Here is a 25,527-nt window from a genome sequence, read left to right as displayed (position 1 = left end):
GTGCGCGGAGAGAAGATAGAAGGAGCAACAGTGGGATGAAAAGGGAATCATCAGTGATGAGTCAAAAACTAAGAGAAATAAGAAGGCAACCACGCCTGTACAAACGCATGAGAAATTTTGCCCTCAAGCGGCGACTGTGGACTATGACTCTGCCGCTGAGGGGTCTTCTTCAAGATTGGAGTATAATCGCAACACACAACGAAACGTATAACGCTGCATGGTTTATTCCGACTGAATAATCACTTTGGCATTCTTGCTTCCCGAGCCATGACCGCAGATCATGACTCTTGGAGCCACTATTGGGATCTTTATTCAGAGCACACCTGCAGTCTTATATTGCCCTGCTGTTACCATAATGGAACAAACATACTGCTATTTCAACTCCTGAGTGGTGACTGCAGAGTTTTCTCTTGAAACCGCTGTGCGAATCTACTGATCTCGATTATCTGCTACTCACCTGTGAGTGCCTTGAGCTTCTACATCATGAAGTCATGTAGTAAGCTCAAGGTAAATACAAAAAAATGGGTCTGTAAATGGGTCAAGGTCTATGGGCGAAGCAAGCACCCAAACGACTGCGACTAAGGAAAACAAAATAACGGATTTCTTCATGGGAAAGCCCGCAGTCGCTGAGATCCATGCTGACCCCCCATCCCCCAAGACTGTGGGGATATCTATTGAAGCTGTGTAGATCCCTACAGATTATGACAATACCAACTCATTACTTCATCTTTGTAAGGACAAACGGCGAACCTTGAATGTGCAAACTCTATAATTGAACAACATCTTGCTGCGGAGGAGGTTATTTGTGCTCCAGCAGTTCACGTGGCGACTGAAGAACACTGTGCTATACCAACAACTGTGCCTTTATCTAATCCTGGTAGATTGTCCTGCACTCCTCGGCTTAGTGGCCTAGCAGATAAAACCATTGAGTCTGAATTTACTATGGGTAGCAAGGAACAGTCTGTACTGTCAGCTGACGCTACTATGGTAAATTGCTTTAGTTAAACCAAACTTAAGGAAATGGAAGTTCATAATATTTCTACGGGGTTTGCTTTAAATATTCTGTTGAAACTCTTCTATAATATACTGTGCATAGTGGATAAGAATGCCTTTTTACTAAACAAAGTGACTACTGAGAAAGGGGTCGCTGTGATACTAGAGAACCAACCTCCTTTACCTGTGGCTTCTAACAAACTAGAATCCACCTAGCTGGAGATGATACAACTGTGGACGGATTTTGCCACCTATCTAAAAGAGAGAGGCGAAGAAAGAAGAAAAAGGCTACCGATTTGTAGGGCAAATTGCCTGATAGTGAAGTGATGGAAGTTATAGCAGTTCCTTCTGCCTTTCCTCCTAATGTGATTTCTTCTAAGAAAATGACTTCAAAAAAAGGCAAGAAAGAGGATACCCAGAAAAGACTAGCATTAAAATCTGGTAACTTGACTTCCTGGCTTTTGGGGGCGTCAATACCAAATGAAGGGACTTCTAAACCTGAGATAGAAAATATTGAATCTAGCTCAAGTGACATGGAGTCTGAGCCTTCTGATACGTTTAGTGATAGTAGTATTATGTCTATTGTAACTCCTGTTCAGAAATCCAAATGTAATAATGATGATATCAAAAAAGACTCTCCTACAAAGAAACAGGCCAGTGAAACAAAAATTACTGAATAATCTCTGCCATTGCCAACAAAAATATTTACCATATCAGCTGGCTGGAAGAGGCTAATAAAGCCCATAAATAGAAGCCTACTACTGGCGATTCTCTACTCGCAACTGATGCCGAGAATGGTAAAAAGTAGCGACTTTAAGTTTAAGTTTGTGGACTCACGCCCAAAAGGTATGACAGAAGTACACTGTTACTCTGATAGTCAACAAAAATTGGACCAATGGAACCAGGAATAGCCTCTCAATACATCTATTTCTTTCATAAATACCAATAAATGTTCAGTTGTCAGTTTCTAAAAACTTTTATTTACATATCAAATTCATATAAAATACTGGAGCATTTCCACAGACAAGTATCTACAAGTTCCACTCATACTCAATCACTCCTACCATTCATTCTATTTTTTACTTTTTCGTATCAAATTATTGACATATAAATATATATGGCCTCATATATGGACAGCCTCCAACCCTAATTCCATATTGCACAAAAATCCTCCATTCGATTATCTGGTGGTTCCGTCTATGTGTTCCTAATTACACCGACGTTTGGTTACAGGATGAACGTCGGTGTAATTAGGTAATATTTGGGTAACCCATCTTGAGGATACATTTTGGGGTGATTCTTTTTGGTTAGAAAAAAGACCTATGACAAACTTCATAATACAGAGAGATGATGTTATCAACATTATAAAACAGCTCAATACATCTAGGGATCCTGGCCCAGATGGAATATGCAATACCATTATCAAGAAAAACAGTGATATCTGGGCAGATATCTTACTTATTATCTACCATAAAATCCTAATGACTGGCGTTATTCCTAACTCATGGAAGAGTTCTATAACAATTCCTGTGGCAATAGGAAACTGCCTGGAAACTACGCCTATTAGCCCTGACAAGGGCTGTTGCTAGGTCTGAAAAAGACCCGGGGCTACGCTAATGTCAGAACTGTCGGGACTGGAGGCTAGCTAGCCTTTTGGTTGTAGCTCCTGAGATTCTATCTGGGGCTACAACCAAAAGAGCAGGGGCTATAACTCCCTAAACCCCCCCCATAGCAATGTCTCTAGCCCTGACTGATGTTTCAAGCAAGATTTTATGCATGCTGGTCCTTAGGGAAATCAATCGACGGGCATCAAGTAATAATATTTTCAATAAAGCCCAAACTGGCTTCCACAAGGGCTATTCAATGGTGGACAATATCTTGATTGTTTATACCCTGGTTGAACAAGCTAGCAGTTCAAATGGGTTACCTTTGTATATCCTGTATGTTGACTTCTCCTCAGCATTTGATATGGTGAACAGAAACTTGCTATGGAAGATATGTGAGCGTATGGGCATGCCTACACATAGGCTCTATATTTGCAGGTTGATGTATGAACAGAATTCTATCAGAGTAAGACTTAACAACATGGGACTAATGTCTGATCAAATACAGTGAAGATGGCGGTAAGATAGGGCTGTGCCTTGGGCCCCATGTTTTTCAACTTGTTTATGGCCAAATTTGTGGATGACTTCATTGATAAAATGAATGCCTTCCCCAGGAATGGAGTAAATACGTTAAGCTGGAGCTGTTATGCAGACGATATTGTTATCTTTGATAACACATATGTCGGAATCTGCAACAGCGCTAGAGCAGTGTATGGCTTGAAAATTAATATAAATAAGATGCAATTCATGGCCATTGAGCGTAACAGAAGTAATAAGGATCCAACAAAAGGGTTAATACCTACAAGAACCTTGCCCATGAAGTTGTGTCTAATAATAAAGGGGCTAAGGAAAAAGAGCAGGAAAACAAACGAGCAAAGGTTCTTTCTACCATGGAGGTTATTTCATCTTTGCCAACAGTTTGTGCAGTGTTTGGACCATTTACAATCAGAAATTGACAACAGCTTCTGTGTATAGTTTGGAGGCATCGTTAAGAGATTCGACTCGAAGGCCGTGTTTGGCGCAGAATCCTAGGACTTAGCAATTATAGGCCTGTTGAGGCTATTAGGTTGGAAATGGGACTAGTCTCCCTCAGCACCCTAATTGACCTGAACAGAGCAAAATCTCCTGATACTTTCTTGTCAACTCTGCGGTTGCCTCTGGTGAATACAGTAAATAAATTTAAACACATATTTGAGAGTTTCTTTGAAAGGTTGTACTGTTTGTCAGCCTTCTTTATGATGCTTTATATTATCAAGAAATGCAAGGTTATCTTAAATCATGCCCGTCTTGGAAAACACGCGAAATATTTATGAATATTAGGCTAAATAGGCTTGACATGTAGAATTTGCTGTGATAGGCAGAAAGTTGAATCTGCCAGACAGATACTTACAGGATGTGTAAGCATAATTTCCATCTACAAACGTTATTATTCTAAATTTGTTACAGATCTGAAGGATATAACCTGCGCATTTATTTGGCTAAAATGTTTGACTGGCCAGAGTCGTAGCAAAATTATTGCTATAACACAGGTCTGGAAATGTGTTGTTGAGAAATTGTGTAAGTTTGAGGCAGATACAAAATTATTAGAGGAACTTCATAATTTTTGATGTATAAATTGAATGTATCTCTGACATTTACTTTGTATCACCCTGTGCTCTTGCCCTTATGCTCCCTTTTCTTATGTATGAATTACTTATTTTTATTTTCTGAAGATATATATGGATGTATGGTGTGATCTAATATTTTTAATTCGATGTTTCACTCACTAGTGTAATGATCTATTATCTTTTTTTCTTTTTTATCTAAAGAAATTGTTTTATATATGTGTAAACATTTTTCGTTCTTTAAAACTGTATACACAATAAAAAAAAGAAGGTCTTTAATGCTTTTTAAATGCTGGTAAACTTCTATAAAGGCTTATAAATGTGGTGCCATTTGACGAATCTGCAGGAAGGCTTTGCAAAAAGATTTTAGATCTAGATATAAATGTTTTTGCAAAGTTTGGTGGGATTTTGTGAAGAGCGTGCAAAATTAGAGGGGGGGTCTCAACATTTTTAGATGGTTTATAACTTTTTTGCCATTTGACGAATGTGGACACATGTTTTCAGAAAGATCATAGACCCAACCTTGAATGTTTGTGCAAAGTCTGAATGGATTTTGTGCAGTGGGGCTAAGTCATTTGATTATTGTATGTACATATATTTTGACAGTTTTGAAAAAATAAAGCATGGGCGGATTTCCAGCAAAGTCACGTAAGGAGCATTGGCAAGGACCTGAAGGCATGATTATTTTTTTACTAGTGTCATAATGTAGGTACCAAACATAGTGATATATCTTTGGTGTTTGCAATATAACCTATGGCCATAGACAGTGGCCTAGATTGTCCGGGTCATGGCATAAGGTCATGACCCGGACAATCTGGATAGTGGCCATGACCACCAGGGATGACCAATGGGGTTAAAGTGGCCATGTGCACCAGGGACCGGCTATGTGGTCAGGAATTTTGAAATTGGGATAGGTTTGAAAAGGAAGAACATGTTCTTGTGGGTACAGGTTGAAGTGCTGGGTGGGATTGCAGAAAAGTTGTACAAGGAGGGTCAGCAAGAAATGGAAAGCATGGTTTTGCAAATATGTCCTGTGTTTTAAAAAAAAGTATAAATAGTAAGTACACAACACAGTGATATAACTCTAATGACTGGGCAATGGGCGTGGGTGTTAACAAGAAGAAATGTGTATTGTCATCTGCTTGTTGTGGCATACAGCATGGCCGAAGCAGTAGGTTTGAATGGTAAAAAATATTTAGCTTGTGGTTACAGCCTGAATTGGTGGACTAGATTACAACAAACTTGCCTGACGAGCCTTAGCAGGGACCTGCAGGCATGTTTTTGGAAACATCTCTTGTGTAAGATTATAAGTAGAAAACTAGTGCTGTACATTTGGTGTCTGGGTAGTGGGCCTGACCCTCAGCAAATGCAAATGTGTACTCTGATTTGCTAATTGGGGAATGCAGAATGGTTGATGTGTTGCAAGCAATGAGCAGTGGGCATTAGTTACATTATTATGGTATAGTGGACACTGAACTAGGATGCATCGTAGGTGCAGTGAATAATAGGGGCTGTTTGTTTCAGCTGGGGTCATGGTGGATCCTTATGGCATAGGCAATTGAATGATGATTTCCACCCCCGGCATGCACTGCTGATAACAATGGACATAAGTATGTGTTGCAAAAAATATGTTTCTTAAAGGAGCATTATAGTGCTTTCATGTATGTGAAGAGTAGCCCATCTAATGTTCTCTTTTAAAGCGTGGGAACATTAATTATGATCAATTAAGTGGTGCATATTTCCTGAAATTATGTGGATGATGCGTATTGCAAATTGCATGAGCACTACACAAAATAAAATGCTCGTGGGCTCATGTGTTATGTGTATGGAAATTGGATGTACGTTGAGTAGGTGATTCCCCCAGTGCAATGCCACCAATATTGAATGAACCGTTGATTTTGACAACAGTGTCCACTTTACATGTTCCAGTTTTTCTGCCTGGTAATGTCTAAGTGTTCTAAACAATAAAAATCCTCTCTTTCAAAAATGGGATGCATGTTTGAAATATCTAATCCAAGAATAATTTTACCCTAAAAATAGCACAAGCTCCGGAAAATACATGTCATTTTATGTGTATATAAAATGAGACTAACAATAATATTTTATGGAAGACATATTAGTCACCAAACACATATAGATTGTCTGTCTACTATAAATTGTTTATACAAACAACACAATTATATTTACATTTTATTATATCTTCAATTTTTTCAAAATATTTGAAATATTTTCAAACAGGTGAACAAGTTATTGTAGTATGATGAAGAATCAAAGAAGAAGCACTACAACAACTACTCACAAAACTAATCCTAGATCATTTAAAACTATTAAAATGACTATTAATTCATTTTGGAAAAGAAGTGCAATCAATTAAAAAGGATATTGAAAATGTAAGAGAAATTATGGACAGTAAAAATCACATTGAGTTAGAAAACATGAAGATGTGGCTATTTTAATGTACTGTCACAAAAATTGCAAACATGAATTATGATGAATTATCTGGTGCAAGTGTCCAGGGATGATGTGAATGATGTGTATTGGAAATTGGACAAGACGGTGTGGTCCATACTGGGCTGCAGTCTTTTTTTACTTATATGTGGTCTTATATTTTTATTGTAGCTGTGAGCTGTGGTTGTATATAATCAACCTCAAGCTATTAAAAGTTCTGCTAGCAACAGCTAGAGTTTTCAAACATCTGCAACATTGGCACACTCTATTTGAGGAGTTACTAGAAATTCCAGAGAGGTGTCTTCATTTTTTGTGGCATTGTCTTTTTAGAGTTCTCATTTTTGTTATTTTATATTTTTCATTTCAAATGTTTCATTAAAAAGGACAACACATGAAATGACTGACTGCAATTTCTCCATCAAATGAGTAGGAGACATTATCATCGGCCAAGAATCTAGTTTTTATTTTTTATTTTATTTTAATTCACACAGGTATATCACATCTATACTCACTTCTAGATGACATTAAGTACACAATAGCAGAACATCCCCCCTTGTTATCATATATCGTTATTCAATCATAGCATCATCATCATCATCGATTTGGTCCATGAGGTATTGTTTATATCTACCCCAAATGTTCCTGGGTTGCATTGCACCATGCATCAGTTCTATATATGTTTCTTCGTTATCGTTTGCCCATAGCATATCTTTATCCCAGTCACTCTTAGTGGGTGGGTCTTTGCTTTTCCATCTAGGAGTAGGGCCCTTTTAGCTAGTAGTAGCCCAAGGTTAAGTAATTTCCGCCACGTGGGATTCATCTTCCCCTTGAAACACTTGTGTATAGGCGCGTTACAAATGCCATATCATATCATATCATATCATATCATGGCCCCAAGTAGACACATCGTTGGTGATCTTTCAATAGGTTGGTCTGCCATTTCGTCCAGTGCGTCACACACATTTCTCCAATATTCTCTCAGGCTTGGGCTGGACCAGAACATGTGTAGGGTATCAGCACCTGTGCTCAAACATCTGGGACAGTTAGAATCTGCTGTAGGATACATGCGTCGTAACTTAGCTGGTGTGTAATGTATTCTATGTATAATCTTGTAATGTATAAGCTTATACCGTATTACATGACATTTATTTAGTCAGACCGCATATTTGTTCCCAATGTTTGTCAGTAATGGTGTGTCCCAGATCCAATTCCCACTTCTCCCTTGCCCTATGAACAATTTGTGGGCGGGACGTGATTATTAGTTTGTATAGCATCGAGGGCTTAATTTTAGCTGTCCGTGCTGTAAACATATACCCCAACCCTGGATGTATCGCTGGTTCTGCCGGGAGTGTTACCCACATCTGGGCAATGGCTGATCTCATTCATATGTAGTGCATTTACTGTTTTGGCGTGTCCCCCACTTTCTCTTTTATTTTCTCCCATGTTATAAATTTCTTATCAGGGTATAGGTCTCCAAATTGGTTGATGTCCCTGGTCCCCCAGTGCGTAGCAATCTCTGTATCCAATGAGGGAGCTATATAATGTGCTCTCCAGATCGGCATGTTTGGATGGTATAACACTTTTGACTCTTTTGTATCAGCGATTTTGGCCCAGGCTGTGCTCGTTGCAAGCGCTGGGTCTGTGGTGTTGTAGCGTTTGGGGCGTGACACTGCTAGCGTGTGGAGGAGCTCATTCGGTTTCTGAAGTAGGTCGGTTACCCTTCTGTGGGTAGGGTCCAGATATGCAGTTGCCCATTGTGCCGCATAGTGGGCCTGCGCCACTAGGTAGTACATTTAAAATCTGGAACTGCTAACCCCCCCTTGAGAGTATTGATCGGTGAGCTCCCGCTATCCTAGCCTCGCTTGCCCATTCATATCAGTGAAGTGCATGTGCTCTTAATCTTTCAGAACAATACTCTACCCGGCCATATCGGAACAGTACTGAACATTTGCAAGGGCTTTGTAGTTCAGAACGTGAGACAGCTGTGCTGTTCTAGTAACCTATACCCCCAGATACTTGATGTGGACCGGGCTCCTAAGTAGTTGGTCGGGTGGTTGTGTCTGTTAGGGGGAAGATTTCAGACTTTCCAATGCTTTGACTGATGCTAAAACCCTGCCTAGATTGCGTTCGGGGTTCTTTAGATACAATAGTATGGCCTCGGCAAACAATGTAATTATCTCTACCCTACCCGCTAGCTGTAATCCAAGTTTACTATATCTCGCCCTCATCAGGTCTGCTAATGGTTCTATCACCAAGGCGAAGAGCAGAGGAGACAGCGGGCAGCCTTGTCGCGCACCTCCCTGTAGCTCCAACATCACCGAGAGAGCGCTGTTGATTTTTTTTCTAGCGCAGGGGTACAGGATCCTAACCCACTTAATAAAGTTATCGCCGAATCCATAGTTTCTCAGGATTCCAAATAAAAATGTCAAATAGACCGTATCAAAGGCCATATGCATATATAATGCAATTGCCACCCCCGGTTATTGTAGCAGTGCCGAATATTCTCAGCTGCGGACCTGCTTGTTATAAAGCCTGCTTGATCTTCGTGGACCATGTAAGGCATCAACGGCGTCAGCCGTGTCGCCAGAATCTTGGCGAAGATCTTAGCGTTGGTGTTTATCAACGACAGTGGTCTATACGAGCCGCAGTCCTCGGGGGGTTTCCCTGGCTTAAGCAGCAGGGTAATGATAGCTTCTCTGGTGGTCTCTGGAAGTTCACCCTTTCCTTGTGCTTCCATCCAGACATCATGTAATTTGGGGGCAAGGAGCCCAGCAAACTCCTTATAAAATTCAGCCCCTAGGCCGTCCGATCCCAGGGCCTTGCTATTAGGCAGTGTCTTGATGGCCTCCAGTATCTCTGCTACCGTTATTGGGGCTTCAAGCGTATTCCTTGCATCTGGAGACAGTCATCAGTATTTTTGCCAGATATTGATCTACATCTAAGTCCTTGGCTGTGCTTTGTGGAGAGTATAGACGCTTATAAAACTCATAAAAGGTTTCTTCAATCTCTGCCTGCTCTATGGTCACCACCCCATCCAAACGTGTTATACCTGGTATGCATGTGGCTCCTCGTTCACCCTGTACAATCCTTGCCAAAAGCCTGCCAGGGTGCTCTTGTTCTCCATATCGTCTGGCTGCAGCGGGTCTTTCAAAGTAGCAGACTTCATGGTCTGCCATTTTCCTGAATTCTTCCTGAATTCTTCCACCTGATTTTTAATATGTAGCCCCAATTGTGGGGACAGATGGTCAATATAGTGAGGTCCCTGCGTATATCTCTCAAAACCCTGAATTCTGTCGCAATCGCTGTTCCCCTTATGCACACCTTAAAGGCTTGCCCCAATCATGCCTGGGACTCCCCCATGCCCTCGTTTAGTTCGAAATACTCCTCATTGTGTTGGCTAACGCTGTTTTATATACCTGGTCTGGCAGAGAGGCAGCCTTGAATCTCTATGGGGTCCTGTGTATTTTCATCTATGGTATTTTTAAAGTTATTTTTATGGGGGAATGGTCAGAGGGCATTCTAGGAAGTATCTGTGTTTCCATGGCCCACCCAGGGTGTCATGCGATAGGAGCCATGCATCTATTCTGGAGTGCATATCGTGCACTGTGGAGTAGTACGTGTATGTCCGTCTCGTGCCCTGTAGGGAGCACCAGGCGTCCCACAATCCCAGATCAGTCATGTGGGTCAGTATCATGTGAGCAGCGTGGTGAGAACTCTAGGTTGGTTAGATGTGCGGTCTAGCTGTGTATCTAGAATGGTATTAATATCCCCTCCACATATCAAATGAGATGTAGGGTATTTAGCCAGTTTCGCAAAGAGTTTCGAATAGAGCCCCAGGTCATCGATATTCGGGCCATACACATTCACGACCAGTACCTCTTCCTCCCTAAGTTTACCATGTACTAGGACATAGCAACCTTCCTGATTGATCTCAGTGTTCTGGCATGTGAGGGGAATGGATTTATGTATCAAGGTCATCACACCCCTGGCCCGTGATAAGTACGATGTGTAGTAGCGCTGAGGGCCCCAGCTGGAAGCTGCTTGGTGCTCTAGTAAGTGGGTTTCTTGCAGGAAGACAATTTTGAGGCCCAGTCTGTTAATGTACGCTATGACCTTCCTCCTTTTTATCGGGGAACCCAGCCCGCAGACATTCCAGCTCAACAATGTGATGCTGTCTGTATCCCTCTTAGCCATAGTCGTGTATTTCCTTTAGAGATTGTTGAATGTGTCTCTGTATAGACGTGATTCCATACTTTGTCATCTGTAGTACATGTGTTATTTTAACATTAACTCCCACCATACCCCACCCTTTCCCCAACCCCCCTCATAGTTCCCCGAACTCCAACTATGTGTCCCAATTTACCTCCCTCCCTACCCATAACCTATAGTGTGCACCTGCAGCAGGGGGTGTCTGCTGCAACGGTCTGGGCTTGTTGCTGAATATACTTCCGGTCTAGCTTGTAATCATTTGTTTCCCAAACCCATAAATAAAGACTCGGGGGTACCCCTCTGTATCATACATCAACATACTATGTCATAAGCAATTGAGATAGGGTCATCATCTTTCTGATATCTGTTATCTTCTTTCATTCTAGTGCTGCCACATCTTGTGACGGAGCAGATAGAGAGTTCAGTTGATTCAGGTCTCAGTTGCAGTCGTTGACTGTTGCAGGGGTATTGGAATATTAGCCTCCACAAAGCTTGCCGCCTCCTCCGGGACGTGAAGAAATAAGTCTTGTTTTGGTATTGCAATCGTAGTCTCGCAGGGTATAGCATAGCATAGGGGACCTGGCGGTCGTGCAGCAGTTTCTTGACCCCTGTGTAAGAGCGCCTCTCCTGCTGGACTGCTAAAGTGTAATCCGGGAATATGCGGACAATGCTGGCCTCCCATCGTAGCTCCTGCTTATCCCTTGCCGCTCTCAACACAAGGTCTCTGTAGTTCATTAGCCGCGCAATGATGGGTCTGGGGTATGCTCCAGGCTTGGGACATGGAGCAATCATTCTGTGTGCCCATTCCACAACAAACATGGGTGACCATCCCGGATCGCCCAGCAGGTCTTTCAATAGCTTTTCCACTGCAAGCTCCATAGGCCCCTTTCGTGCCTCCTCTCGAATGTCTATACTTCAGATGTTATTACGGCGTGACCAGGCTCCCAAGTCTTCGAATTTCAATTTCACAGATCCCAGATCCTTCACCATCAATGTCACAGTATTTCGCAGCGCTTCCAGCGAGTCCTTGGTAGTGCTGATACGGGTCTCGGCTTCTGTGATGCAGCCCATAGCCTTCTCCAGTTGATTTCTAATGGTTGCCACATTTGCTGTGAATCCATCCAGTTTCTCCAGTTTCTAGTTAAGGGCTGAGAAGCCTTGTTGCATAGCCGCGAAAACTGCCTGTGAGTCCATGGTTGTTGATGTGGTGTTGGGATTAGCTTGTGATGCCTATACTGTGGACATAACTGTTCCTGTCACTTTCGTAGTGGCTGTTGTGTATTTGTCAATTTTTCCCTTACCCTTCTTTGGGCCCGCGCCTTTGGGCATCGTCTTCTTTCCGTATCTCCGTCTGTTCCACTCCCCACAGCACACTAATGATCAGCGTGGTTTGCTTGCTTGCTTTATATTCGTTCTGACTTGCAGCTCAGATTATGCAACATGAACGATATGTTGGTGTAGTTGTTAGCCCTTCCGTTAGTAATTGGCCATTGTGGTTGACCAGGAGTGCATATTTTCCAATGGATCCCCTAATCTGCAAATACCCTTTTCCCCCTATTTGGCCGGGTGATACGAGACAGCAAGTTCCCGCTGACCTTCAGAGGGGTCCGGTACGTGATAGAGGTGAGTAATCTCTCTCCCCCTGCAAGGGTGACTGCAAGCCCACTCTCCCTTAACGTGGGGCATCCCTGTTAGCCCACTCATTCACCGTTGGCGCTCTCATGAAGTAGTTGGGGGAGCCCTTCCTGTTCTCTGCCTTAAGCCTGTAACTAAAAGGCTAGCAGGGGGAAGTATTTCAGATTATGCTATTGAGAACCATGCTGAGACCAACGGTCTCTACTCCAAATGTCGAGGGTGATGCACAAGATACCCCTTCCTGTGCTGCCCTGGGAGTATGGGCTCTTCAGTGAGGTGTCTAGGCACTCTCACAAGCCTTTTGCATTCACCTTTTACTGCTTGCCCTTAGCTGTTGTTCCCTCCACACCCGTGCTAGCCAGCCTTAGCACTGTTGTGGGAAATAGTTTGGTCAGACTGTGGCCCACGACAAGTTGACCGCTTTCCAGGAGCGTGTCCCTCCACTTTCCGTTCACTGCGTGTCCGCTCTTACTGCTGCATAACGGGAGTCAGCCCTCGCCCGTCTAATACCTTGTGGGGGACTTTGAGTTTATACACCCAGGCACTTAACAATTAGAACCCTACTTAGATCTCATGCCCTATGAGGTCTCCTTGTGTGCGTCTTGGCAGAGACCAAAGTCCTTAATCGAACAGTTCCTAGGCTGCGCAGGGCTTAATGTGCACTACCCTGAATGCACCCCCCGCCTCGGACTTGCGGGCTAACAGCTCGCGCGAAGGAGGCCTGGAAGAGCAGGGCAGCAGCCTCGTTCGTACCTCAGCTGCCGTGTCTGCTGTAGTCTCTGGCACCAAACACCGTTCCTGCGCCTCACCGTATTATCACCCCTCAGTTTTCCAATCTCCTGTAGGGTATGTCGCCAAATGTCAGCAGGCGCTCAACGGAGCCTCGCAGCGCCTGCAACCAACACAGTTTACGCATCTCGGATGTCCTCGCCGGCACCGATCACTTCAGGATAAGCGACTGTCGCCTGGGCTCCTCCTCCTTCACCCTTCCCTGGCACTCGGGTGTGGTATCTCTGCAGCTTGGAATCTTGCAGGCCCACCTGGCCAAGAGCGTAGTCGGCTGCTTCGCTCGATGTTTCTTAGGCAGTTCAATATCAATCTGCCTGATCTTTCAGCCAAGCATGTAGTGGGTTCTCACCGACGTCTCCTCCAATTTTTAATATTGATAAATATCCCTATTTGCCCAGATTGTTGCAGGAGCTCACTCGGCTGTGACCATCTCACCGTGTGCACAACAGTGCCCCTATCTAGGCGTTTCTTTTTAGAGATATTAAACAATAGCCAGTTTGTGAAGTATTTTCCATGAACACATCGACATTTGCTCCTAATAGTCAGTAGCAATAACCACATTTGTATTAGCCAATGCCTTTTACTTTAGTACAGTCAAAAAGTGTCTGGGCAGACCAAGTTGAACTGCGCTCAAGGTTCATGAAAATAAATATATATCTGATTTGATCTCTACATTGATGGTGTGCTGCATATTTAGGTGTGTGATATGCTATGCCCAGCGCCTCCTTATTAAGACTCTGAAAATGCGCGCACACCTTTGCGGATTATCAACTAATACCATAACAGAAGTTTGTAAGTGACACATTGGTTTAATATAAACAGTAGGATATTGGTGTTTAAACAGTTTTTGAGAAATATGTTCATCGCAAATATAAACAAGATTAATTTGCCAATGTAAAGGCTTGAGAAAGACCCAGATGGGTCGAAACACGTGTTGGCGAGGGCAAGAATTGGTTAGGGCTAGAACCTGTTTTGCCTTATTACTGTTTATATTAAACCAATGTGTCACCTACAAAATTGTGCATGGTATTAGATGAATATGCACAAAGTCATCGGTGTGTGCACATTTTCAGGGGCATTTACTCTAATAGCTCCTGAGCGATCTATTTTACAAAAGGACACACATCTGTCTCCAGATGTGTGTCCTTTCAATGAAAATGGAGGGCACATCCTCATGATTACCCCTTAAACATAATAGCCCGAAACACAAGTTACTTTGCGCATGCTCTCTTGTAAAATTACAAAGTCTTTTAAGTTCAAGTGTGAATGTACTTCCCTTACAAATCACTTACGTGAACATGAATTGTCATGTTTGTAACTCGTTGAATATTAAGGGTGATGTAGTGATAGTGATAATAACAACAATCAAATGTATTATCTGTACCCAGAGTAATACATGCTTATCTAGCACTCACTCTGTCTCTGTCGCTCTCGTTTTCTCTCTGTCTATCTGAAAATCGCAATGCCAAATGCATTTCTCCTGGAGTCACCCCACCTGCTCATGACAGCTGCATGACCAGAGGAAAAAACATAGATATCTTAACGCGGGAGGATGCTGTTTTTTTAGTCGTTAAAAAAAGAATGACATCAGCCAAGGGGATAGCTCAGCTGATCTTGATCTCCAGCCTTTCATCCTTCAGAGATTTATAAAAGGATCTTCACTTTCATTGGGTAACAACAACCGTGCCTACATTAAGTACTTTTGAGTCTAGGTAAAGCCATGAAGTGCTAAGGAATCCCCCAAGTTGTTGACTGGCTTGGTATTTGGAGACATACATTAGAATTGTGTGTGTCCTGAAAGAATGTTGCAATTACACTGAGGGTGCATTGTCTGCAAGAGGGGAGTTTTGGTGGATGTGGAAAGGCAGTGCAGGGGGTGCTGGTATTCTGGTTTATTGTTATTCATGTATTTGTATATGATTAACAAATAATCTTTGCAATAACGATACAAAAAACAATCTAAAATACTATCATTGGCATACCTTGTAAGAGACCAGAGGACCAGACTTTAGGGTCTACAACTTAGTTATGTTATATGTTTTGTTAATTATTGGTTGTTGTGCATACTGTACAAAATGCATGCGTTTGTAATATTACAAACCAATCAATGGCCAGCCAGCAAAATTAAAGGTTCCATTACTGATGACTGTGGAAGGATATCATTGGTGGTTTTAGTATTAGATCAACCCTTTTCAAGAAGGAAGGACATTCTGAAAAACAAAGTGCTGTGTATTTTCAGCAAAGGAAGCTTTAAAAAAGAGAAATTATGCTAATTTGGAAATCGGGCAAACTTGCAAACTGTTAAATCTTTTAGTATATACTTTAATCATACTGCAATATTAAGAATGTTAAACGTGTTTTACTGAGCAAAGCACATTCTCAAAAACTAGAATAAACATATACATTATTTTCGGATCATTCCAAGATGGACAGTCTGGTACACTCCCATCCTTTTGAAATACCCTTTATGAGAAAGGGGAAGATACAAATGACATAATGTGGGTTCCTGGCTCATTTGCATACATCCAAAGGGCATTTTGGGAACATAATAATATCACCAGAAAAATATGCCCATGATAAAAGGGTTTATATCTGAATCACCAAGTTATTAACACAGTCTGAGATTGGTGCTCATTTTCTTTTTCACACCACTCAACCTAATATTAAAGTGTTTGTAATCATAAACCATGCATACACATTTGGGCAGCTTCAGGCTTTGGATGTGAGGCTAAAATGGCTGCAACCTCTGTCACTCCATTGGGGTCTGAAAGCCATGCCTCTTCTTGTTTCCATAGATATGTTTGATTTCACCAAAACTGGGTGCCTCTCAGAATTTTAGAAGAGAAGAGGTTGATAGGGGATGGCGGGCATAGGCACGCTTAGAAATGTATTTATATTGTATAATTATCATAATATTAATATCACGTTTTTATATAGTGCTTCACGAAACAATCTTCTTACTTCTAAGATTTCATCCCAACGCTGATTTGAGCAGCGGTTCAAGCCATGGAACATGAGGGTAATTGCAATAAATGTTTGGGGAAATAAAAATAAATTGGTTAAAAAAACATATCATGTAAGCTGAAATAGAAAAGCAGCATTTTTCAAAATCAATCCTCCAGTAAACCTAGAATTGAAGCATAATTGGATGGTGTCTCGGTGCTGCTCCCGCACTTTCATGAGCGATGACCACTTTTAAAATGCAGTTATTCATTGGTTCAAAACAATGCAATTTAAACCTTAGACAATCTATTCAGCGAATATGAGGTCTAATGTTCTTACTTAACACTGGTGAAAGGGATGCACTCAGGGAGCCGGAATGGAGGTCCAAGGTTCCGGCTTCCCTGCAAAGGGTCGTAATGAGGAATACCCCTGAAACGAAAAAAAGGGAGGAGTTTAATCAGAACAAATATTTAGTGTGCGTCCTTTTTGCTCCTCTGTGAACTGCAAACACGTATGTTCATGAAATGATGTTTAATTTAACAAAAACATTCTACACGCTGCGATAGAAAACCAGCATAATAGGTGTCAGTCATAAAGCGCAGCAACCTTTTCTCATCAGCATGCTGGGTATTGTGTTGCTTCAATTAATCTAAGATCAATCATTTTCACTCACCTTAAAGTGCGTTTGCCTGAATCACCTACTTGCCCTCATGATAAATGCATATGTTTTACTACTGATCTTAACTTGTATCTAAAGTTTAGACACAAGTTTATATCAGTAATAAAAAGCTATTCTGTTTTTCTTGGTCTGAAATCTTCTCAAGCAACTTTGGGAAGCACTTGTGTACCTGGGTTATCCGAGCTTATACATAGTTGTTGACATTTAAATGGTGTGTTTGCTGAATCTGGTCTTCAGCTTGCAATGAAAATTGTGTGTAATGGTGCCATTTACCTGCATACGGCTATCATTATGCTAAGGGGCTGATTCAGAGACGCATGTTAGAATGGCGCAATCCCATTGGAAAACGCTCTGTGAGTCAGGCCCTAAATGTCTTTCTATCTAGATTCTAGACTGAAAAAATAATAATCCATTTCTAGTCCTGCAAACTCCAGTATTCAATGACCTCTTTTGAATTTCTTCCCTCAATGTTCTACTGGTTAAAATATAATCTTGCAACCCTGAAGTTATAAAAAATATTAAAAAATGAAATCAATAGAAAAAAGTGAATGAGCAAATGTTGGAAGCACAGAGATGAAAGTTAGGAAAGGGTGGAAATCGCCTTGCATCAAATTTCCCAAAGGACGTACCTTGGGTTGCCTTCAAAATTCACTAATAAAATTACAAAAGTAATTAAAAAAGCAGTGTACACCAGGCAAGAAGTCATGCAATTTCGTAAGGGCCCAGGTGCAGCTGGGAAAGCAAGATTCACACAGAATGCAGAACAGAACTGCATGAAAAGCGCTGTCAAATATGCGTTTCTACACCAAAGTTTTTATAACCGTATAAACTAAATAACATTGAAACACATTGCAACATTAAGTCCATCCTCCATCCAGAACTTGTTCATGAACAACACATCATTCCCCTTTAGTAGGACATACATTGTTCTAAAATGATTGGATCCCAAAATCTTACCACAACACCCTCGACCACCTCTGTGAGGTCACAGTCCAACATCATTGGGCCAAAGCATTGAGACATTTTGAGATGATCAGCAGATCTTTATACAACTGCCGCCGATCATCTTCATCCATTTCTCACGGGCGAGCTACCAATCATGACTCTGACAGAGCCTTAAATAGCGGACAAGTTACCATTTTAATGTTGCATCTTAAGAACTCTTTGCACCACTTCCCAGGCTGCGTTGTGCTAGAGGGCAATTTGAAACTGCCATGGGGCACTTTGAAACTGCCAGTAGGCTGGTTTCATAAACTACTATGCTGAACTGTAAAAATAATATTGCATTCACTTCTATTCCCCGGCACCTGTGAGCTTGGCTTCCTGGCCTTTGAAGTATCAAAGGCTGTCCATTCCTTTCTGCATGTTCCTGGGAACGTGTAGTTTGCAATGTGCTCTCAGCTTCTGCGGCTGCTAAGTGTGAGTTTGTTTCTTAGTGAAAAAACAAGCTTTGAGGACTGTTTACAGTACCTCAATCTAATGTTACACCCTACATGCATACATACCTGTAACAATTTGCTTGGCTTCTGTGTTGTTCCCTTAGAACTCAATTACTCGGAACATTCTCTCCTTTGGTGCATACAACAAAGTGATTATCAATGAAGCCCAGCCCCTTCTTCACAGGCTATTCCCGCAATTGAGAAGTTCACCTCTCTTTACCATGCTGCTCTTGCATTTTCACCACAAGTACAAAAGTACCAATGCCCATATGATCCCACAAGCTCAAACATATGACAAAACAGCATCAAAACTGAAAAGTGATGGTTAGAAAAACCTTGACTTAATCATAACCACTGGAATTGCTATAGGAAGCTTTGCCTGCCATCAATTTTAGCCTGCTGTGCCATCTCACCCTCAAAGGGGCAGTCAAGCCAAACTGCTGGGTCACAGACTGAATTCAACAACAGACTTGTTTTGGCCTCATTGGCAGTCATCAGTGAGCCCACCAATCTATGCACATCAAGCTGGGGGCCAGAAGTGCCCATGGCAGTTAAGGTAACTTTGCAACTCTGAAGAGTGAAGGCTTTTAATTAACCAGAAGCACTGACAATTGTTCTGGAATGCCTTCCAAATCATTGTTTGTTTTTCAGGCCAATGTGCCATTACACTAGGGGAAAACTCATGTGTACATTAGATTTACTCACACCCCAAAACATTTAGTTCAGCCCAAACTTCTCAGTCACCTCCCTTCAGACCATGAACATAGAGTGCCACAAAATGTGCAAGAATGGGGATGCAAAGTGTCAAAGCATCTCAGAACTAAGGCACAAGCATGTACACAGGCTAAGGGATTTTATGAAGGTCAGTCTTTTTCTTAGCTTCTTTCCCCAGCCTGTTCATTGCAACATTCTTTTTTGCTGGCACATGCCGGCTATCCTCTCACTTCATGTCTGGAAAAGTAAAGGAGTATTCCAGTGCCAGTGGAAATAGGCTTGCCGTAACCACACACTCTCCTCCGATATCTCTGTACTCTTGTATAAATGTATGGGAATTTCAAGATGCAAATCAAGCTGGAAAGCAATGGAGTGCTGTACATGAGTGATATGTTTGTTTATGTTTATGTGTATTCACTTATAATGCGCTGGAGCCCGCAGGCATCAGGGTTATATATCTAGGGGGTTTCAAGTAGATTGCGGACACAGCAGATGAGCTGGGATGGACAGGAGTAAGAGCTGTGGGGTGATCCACGGAAAAGAAGAATTTATGTTGAGTTAGACGATCAGTGATTGGCGTACACTCTACGGGGTCTCAATCAGTCATACTAGCATGGTCAATTGTAAGGGATCATGGGAGTTGTAGTCCAAAACATCTGCAGAGCCGCGGGTTTCATAGGCCTGCTCTACAGGTTACAATTGTGTTGATAATCACATCACAGATGTTCGGCCCTTATCGTTGAAACTTTGCAACCTAGAGCCTCAGGTGGTGCCAAGAGTTTTTCTTACACAGTTTTATTGCACCATTTGATTATTAAGAAGACATGCTTCAAAATGAGAATGTCTGAGCCATCATAATTTTCAGTTGCTTCTAGCAGCAGGCACCATCGCTTCATTCATTTTAGGCACACATTCCACAGCCGCATGACGAAAGGTTGTATGCCACTTACATTACGCAAAGACGACTCTCTAGGACATACAATTCAAGTAAATCATCGTGTGGTCCCATTTTTCCCATCGGCCCCAGCGCATAACAAACAGCTGCTAGAGTCTGGCCATTCACGTGCAGACTTGCAAAAAGGCAAGGACCAGAAAACAATCCTTTTCTGCCTACGCCACAAGACTATGAAACCTCCTGCCCGTCAGCATCAGACTCGCTCCCATGCTCCTACAATTCAGGAAAGCACTCAAACCCACCTCTTCAAGGTAACTCTCTGCCTCAACATCTAGGTCAGCACATCGCCCCGTGCAACCTGACATGCTAGACGCCGCCCGCCCTTCTCCTCCCTGCCACCTGGTACAGCTGTACCTCTCCTGTGTGCCCCCCTGTATATCTGTACTGTTGTATACCTCTGTAAAGCACTGTGTTGCTTCTCGAAGCTAAGTCTGCGTTCAATAAATACAATAATAATTATAATTATAATAATAATAATAATAATGCTTGACCAATAAGTCTACCTTTTTGCTTCTTGTTCCGTGCACCCATTTGGATAGCTACATGGTTTCTTCAACAACCAACTCTCTCCAACATGTATTCATCAGAAGGTGTGTTGTTTCATATCTCATTGCAATGTTCCCAGCCATCCATGTCTAGGAATTCTGTAGGCAGTCTCCATCAAGACATTCTGGGCAGCATGGGTGACTGACTGATCTCAGAATCTTAAGATTAATTCTTAGAAAATACGTAAGTAGTAGTTAAGTACTGCTGCCAGGTACACTAGTCTCCAAATATAGCATGGGTGATGCGGTAAGTTGGTATACCCTCTAGCAGTGCACTCAGTAGGGATGACCAGCTCAAAGGTAAACACTTTCAAAGGAGAAGCAAGAAAACAAACCTTCAAAGCCCCCCGAAAAAAGGTCAATATATTTGTGTTAATTCACAGAAGAGGAAACAATTTTAAATATAAGGCAATCCAAAATAATAATAATAATAATAATAATAATAATAATAATAATAATAATACTAACAGCAGTATTTGGCTCCAATGGATATGGGACAGAGCCAAGGCCATGGAAGGGGGGGAGTGAATGGATCCTTCTTTACCTAAGAAAGGAGGCTCACCATGACAAAAGCCAGAGCCAACCCTGTCCCAGATGAAGAAAGCGAGAGTTGTGGGGGAGGGGAATCAGTCCCTGAAAACCCCCCATGTGCCACAAATGTCACCACTAGTAATGCTCTTGTTTAACCAATGCTTAGTACATTTGCTGGACAGTGTTTTCACTTTTCCATTTCAAAACTCCAACTCCCACAGTGCACCTGGGAGCAACTGAGAAAACCCGGACGGGAGCCAGGAGAACAAAATCAAAAACAGCCAGCAAATGGACTTCCCTGCCAAACAGAAATGGCACAACCAACACCCGACCTGACAACCCCAGATGGACCGCAGGGGGGGGGGCAGCAGAAAATGAAATGCGAGTGAGAAGAGACTGCAGGGGGACAAGAGATACACAGAAAAGAGTTAAACAGAATTGACAACAACAAAATCTACCATCAACTGAGGAAAGCCACAGGGAGAATGAGCAGCCTGAGCCCCTGACTGCTACCACACTAGAGAGAGCAGATAAAACCAAGCTGAAAATGGGGGAGAGGCTTAGTCTTTTTTTAATGCCTCTCACCTTTGTATCCCAGTCCCTGGGGAAAAGACTGAAATGGATTGTTTCCAAGTGCCGGTTTGGAAACCTCTCATCTGTAAGTAAGCGAAGCTCATTTTATGTATGTTTTAAAATAGTTTTTTTGATCAGTCATTTCCAGTCTACTCCTCTCATTTGTATCCCCATCTCCTCGTTGCCCGGTATCTAACTTCCACCACCTCCAACGACCATAGGATAATGCTTTTCAGCATTTTGTGGGTCAAGGAATTTGAGCTTGCATCGAACTTGTAAGAATGCAGCCATTTGAATCTTTTAAAATGGACGCACAGTCCAATTCCCATCTCTTTTCTATCAGTAATTGAGGTCAAATAAATAAAAAATATCAGCCTCTTTGAACTGGTTTCCCGCATATAATGCCAGAGTTTTTTTCTTTAGCATGTAGTACACAAGATTAATAAGGATTTTTCACGGGTTTCCAACTATTATTTTTCCATCATGTCAGAGCTCTGTGGGCCATCTGTATTTCCATTTCTCTAATTTTTTTATCCAAGGCGAGCGGCCCTTATAGCAGCCATGCCATAAAGGACTTAGTATCATCATCATGTTCTTCTCTTTCTAGTATTAAGAGATTACATCTAAGGCTTTGAGTTTTTAACCATGCTTGTTGTGTTATCCAATCTCTCGGTCTTTATCTTATTTGAGTGACATACATTTTCTACAATATCAATTCGTCCCACTACTTCCATACCATGAGCTCCCGCCTCCTCCTGTTCCTCCGCAATAGCATACACTTTCCTATCCATTATCTTCAAAGTTTCATTGAACGCATCCCTGCAAAAATCTTCTCATGTTGCTGGATACCGGTTTGAATTTCCTGAATTTGCCTTCCATGGGATATTCCTCTCCTTCTGTACTCTTCCAATCAGCATTGGTCACACTGTTCTAGCTCCCTTTTGCTTGTTAGAATGGTCATTATTTCTTTCCTCTGATACATCATTTTTATATGTGGCCCATTTTCCTTCTTCTCAGCACCATTCTCCTTCTCCTCCTCCTTCTCATCCTCTTCATCTCTTTCTATCACCTGTACTTCCAGTTGGTCTCCCAATTGCGCTTCCGTCCTCCCAGCATCTTTTCCATGGTTCTTCTTTCAGCTCTCCTTCCTCCATTACTTTTAGCCTTACACCACTATGATTACTCTGTTTTCAAATGTTTCGCTCTCTCTGTTCTACCTGATTCTTTGGCATCGGTGAGGGCGTGGACGGGGCAGGACCTTGGGACAAGGGTCAATGGCCGGCTTGAGGTTTCAGGGATTGATTTACTTTTGTTAATCCCAAGACCTTTCATATTCTCTGCATTTGCACCTTCCATTCCCCTTTCAAGCAAGATTCCCTTGATATCATTATGGAGTGGGGAGCAACACTTAACCAGCCATCTACATACCTGATACAGATTATTCGGCCAATGTCTGCGGTTCTTCAATCTCTTCAGTCGCTTGTCCTTCTACTTCATCGTCTGTTTCAGCCAGTACTTCACTTGTCAGTAATTTTGGAGGAGATTTGCAGTTCCAACGTATCCAGTATATCGATCTGTCTTGTGCGTGTCTTTGCGCCCTGTTGTCTAGCTCGGCTCTGACCCCCGCCCCATCCCCTTTGCCGTTGTCAGGTTGCTCGCCTTCTAAAAGCAGGGGATCATTTAGATCTGCATTGGAGATAAGCAATTGAAATGACCAATCAGACACTTTTACTTGCCTTCAGTCTAGAGTGGATAGCTGTCTGCAACAATAAATACAGATTACAGCGCATCCAATAAATAACAACAACTTCACAGGAGCTATAGTTGCAGCTGGTATCCTTAAAAAAGAAAAGCAGTCTATATTGTGAATTGCAGATTAACTAGTAGAATTATTCAAATATTGTGTGAAATATGACCAATAGTCTTTGGGTGGAGTGATCATCATTTGAATTTCCCTGTAAGTGTCCTCTGTTCATTGGCTATTTTTCTATATGTCACATCTCCTACAATTTCTCTACGCATCACATCGATTACAGTTGCTCTAATGCTGTATTGGGTATTCAGTCGCCATATCTGTAAGAGAAGTCGATGTATAGTTAGCATGCTATGAGTTTACAAGTCTGTTACTGCAAACTTGTCTTTAAATCAGAGGAAAAACCTCTATCTCTGTGTTTGTTTGTCTGCTCAACTGAGTATTCTGTGTTCTTGCCCCTCACTGCTGTGTCCTGCAGCACATCTGGCTTTGCCCACTCTACCTGCATCTGTGTTCTCTTTCTCCTCCTCATGTGTCTGTGGGGGCTTTTATATGATCTCTCAATCCAGAAACCACCTCCCACCACTAACTGATTCTACACATTAATCCCTCTCTGTGAGGCAGATGTGGTATTTTGATTTGGAGCTACTGTTAATTATGGCATCTAGTCAACTTTGTCCATTATAAAGAAAATAATCTAAATTGCCTATCATAGCAAATACATTTGTTTGGAATAGCAATTCTTTAGCAAGGTGTTTATATAATCATGCTCCTTTCTAAGATAAACAATGTTTTATTTACTTGAATGTTCAGAGTGTCCCTGCTGCGTGGAATTAGTTGAATGTTATACTAATTTAGCTATATAGGGAAGGAGACTGTGTAGTGTTTTAACTGAGACTGGTTCGCAGTTGTTTTAACACATTTTAGTCCTTTTTGTATTGGAATTTTAGTTTCTTTTTGTAACAGAATATAATGTATAATGGACAATGTGTAGTACTGAACTTTATGTTATGTGTAAGGTTAGCTTGTCTAGCCATTTCATTATATAAAAAAGGTTATTGCTATGAAATGTTTGTATAAGCAAAAATATTCATCACCTTATTACGATAAAAATAATAACAATAAAATACAGTGAATATATCTAATGTCAGTTCACTACCATATATGCAAATCTTCAATTATCTTAAAAATCGAATGATTCCATTTTTTTAAATGTCATATATCTCAAGTTAAAATCATTTCCTTGAAGAACATTGTACCACAGTGTTTGCATACATTAGCTTCTTGCCACATTGTTATATTTACAGATGTATCATAGCCTAACCTTCTCTAAACTCTCACACTCCATTAGAATATGTTTTATTGTGTAGACGAGGGGTCAAATCGGACCCTCATGCCCCCTGTACGACTCTCTACCTGAAGACAGAGAAACGACAGATGCGCCTCTCTTTGAGGCCCATCACCACGGTCATCAATGTATCGTAGGGGTGAAAAGCGGTATTCGAACGGGTTGTGTCCTCCGACGTATTCCTTATCTTAGATATCTCTTTCCAGCTTTGCTGGCCTCGGAAATTTTTTCTCTGTAGCGGGCGCTGCGCATCGACGTCCGCCGAGTCGATGTCCCTCGACAGCCGCCGTATCGACGTCGACGTCATCCTGCCTATAAAGGCAGCACGCAGCGTCCGTTGCTCAGTTCCGTTTTTCCGCGCTTACTCAGTGCCTCGGAATATCGTTGCTCAGTTTCGTAGATATATTATTCCATTTTCCTTGAGATATTCGATCCATACTCGATGGCTTCCTCGTCTGAACCGACGACCCCTCGGTCCGGCTTTAAAAAATGCAGAGACTGTGGAAAAAAGATGTCGCTAATGGACCCTCACAATGTCTGTCTGTGGTGTTTGGGAGCTGAACACCATTGTTCGGAGTGTAAGACTGTATGTCCATGACAGCGAAAGCCCTGAAGGAGCGTAGGGGGAAGCTGGAAAAAGGTAAGACTTCTAAAGCTTCTTCTTCCTCGACGAAGTGGAGACATTCGTCTCCTTGTCACCATTCGCGCTCCAGGTCTCGAAGTGGGTCCCATCACTCTTCGAGATCGAAGCACTCGAAAAGGAGA

General features: G+C 42.0%; 1 protein-coding gene across 2 annotated transcripts in view; it reads right to left on the bottom strand.

Moving 5' to 3' along the window:
* Positions 1 to 25,527, bottom strand: part of SPMIP6 (sperm microtubule inner protein 6) — a 310,448-nt gene that overhangs the window by 20,222 nt on the left and 264,699 nt on the right. For both annotated transcript variants that reach the window (XR_011280602.1, XM_069626836.1), the window contains exon 7: positions 16,565 to 16,654. Coding sequence is in view for 1 of the 2 variants with exons in the window: in XM_069626836.1 (XP_069482937.1) it covers positions 16,565 to 16,654 (90 nt within the window). In the remaining variant the exon portion in view is untranslated. The remainder of the gene's footprint in view (positions 1 to 16,564; positions 16,655 to 25,527) is intronic.

Source organism: Ambystoma mexicanum, chromosome 6p (assembly GCF_040938575.1).
Source record: "Ambystoma mexicanum isolate Mex_15411 chromosome 6p, UKY_AmexF1_1, whole genome shotgun sequence".
NCBI classification, from domain to species: domain Eukaryota; kingdom Metazoa; phylum Chordata; class Amphibia; order Caudata; family Ambystomatidae; genus Ambystoma; species Ambystoma mexicanum.
This window is presented reverse-complemented; position numbering and strand designations above follow the sequence as displayed.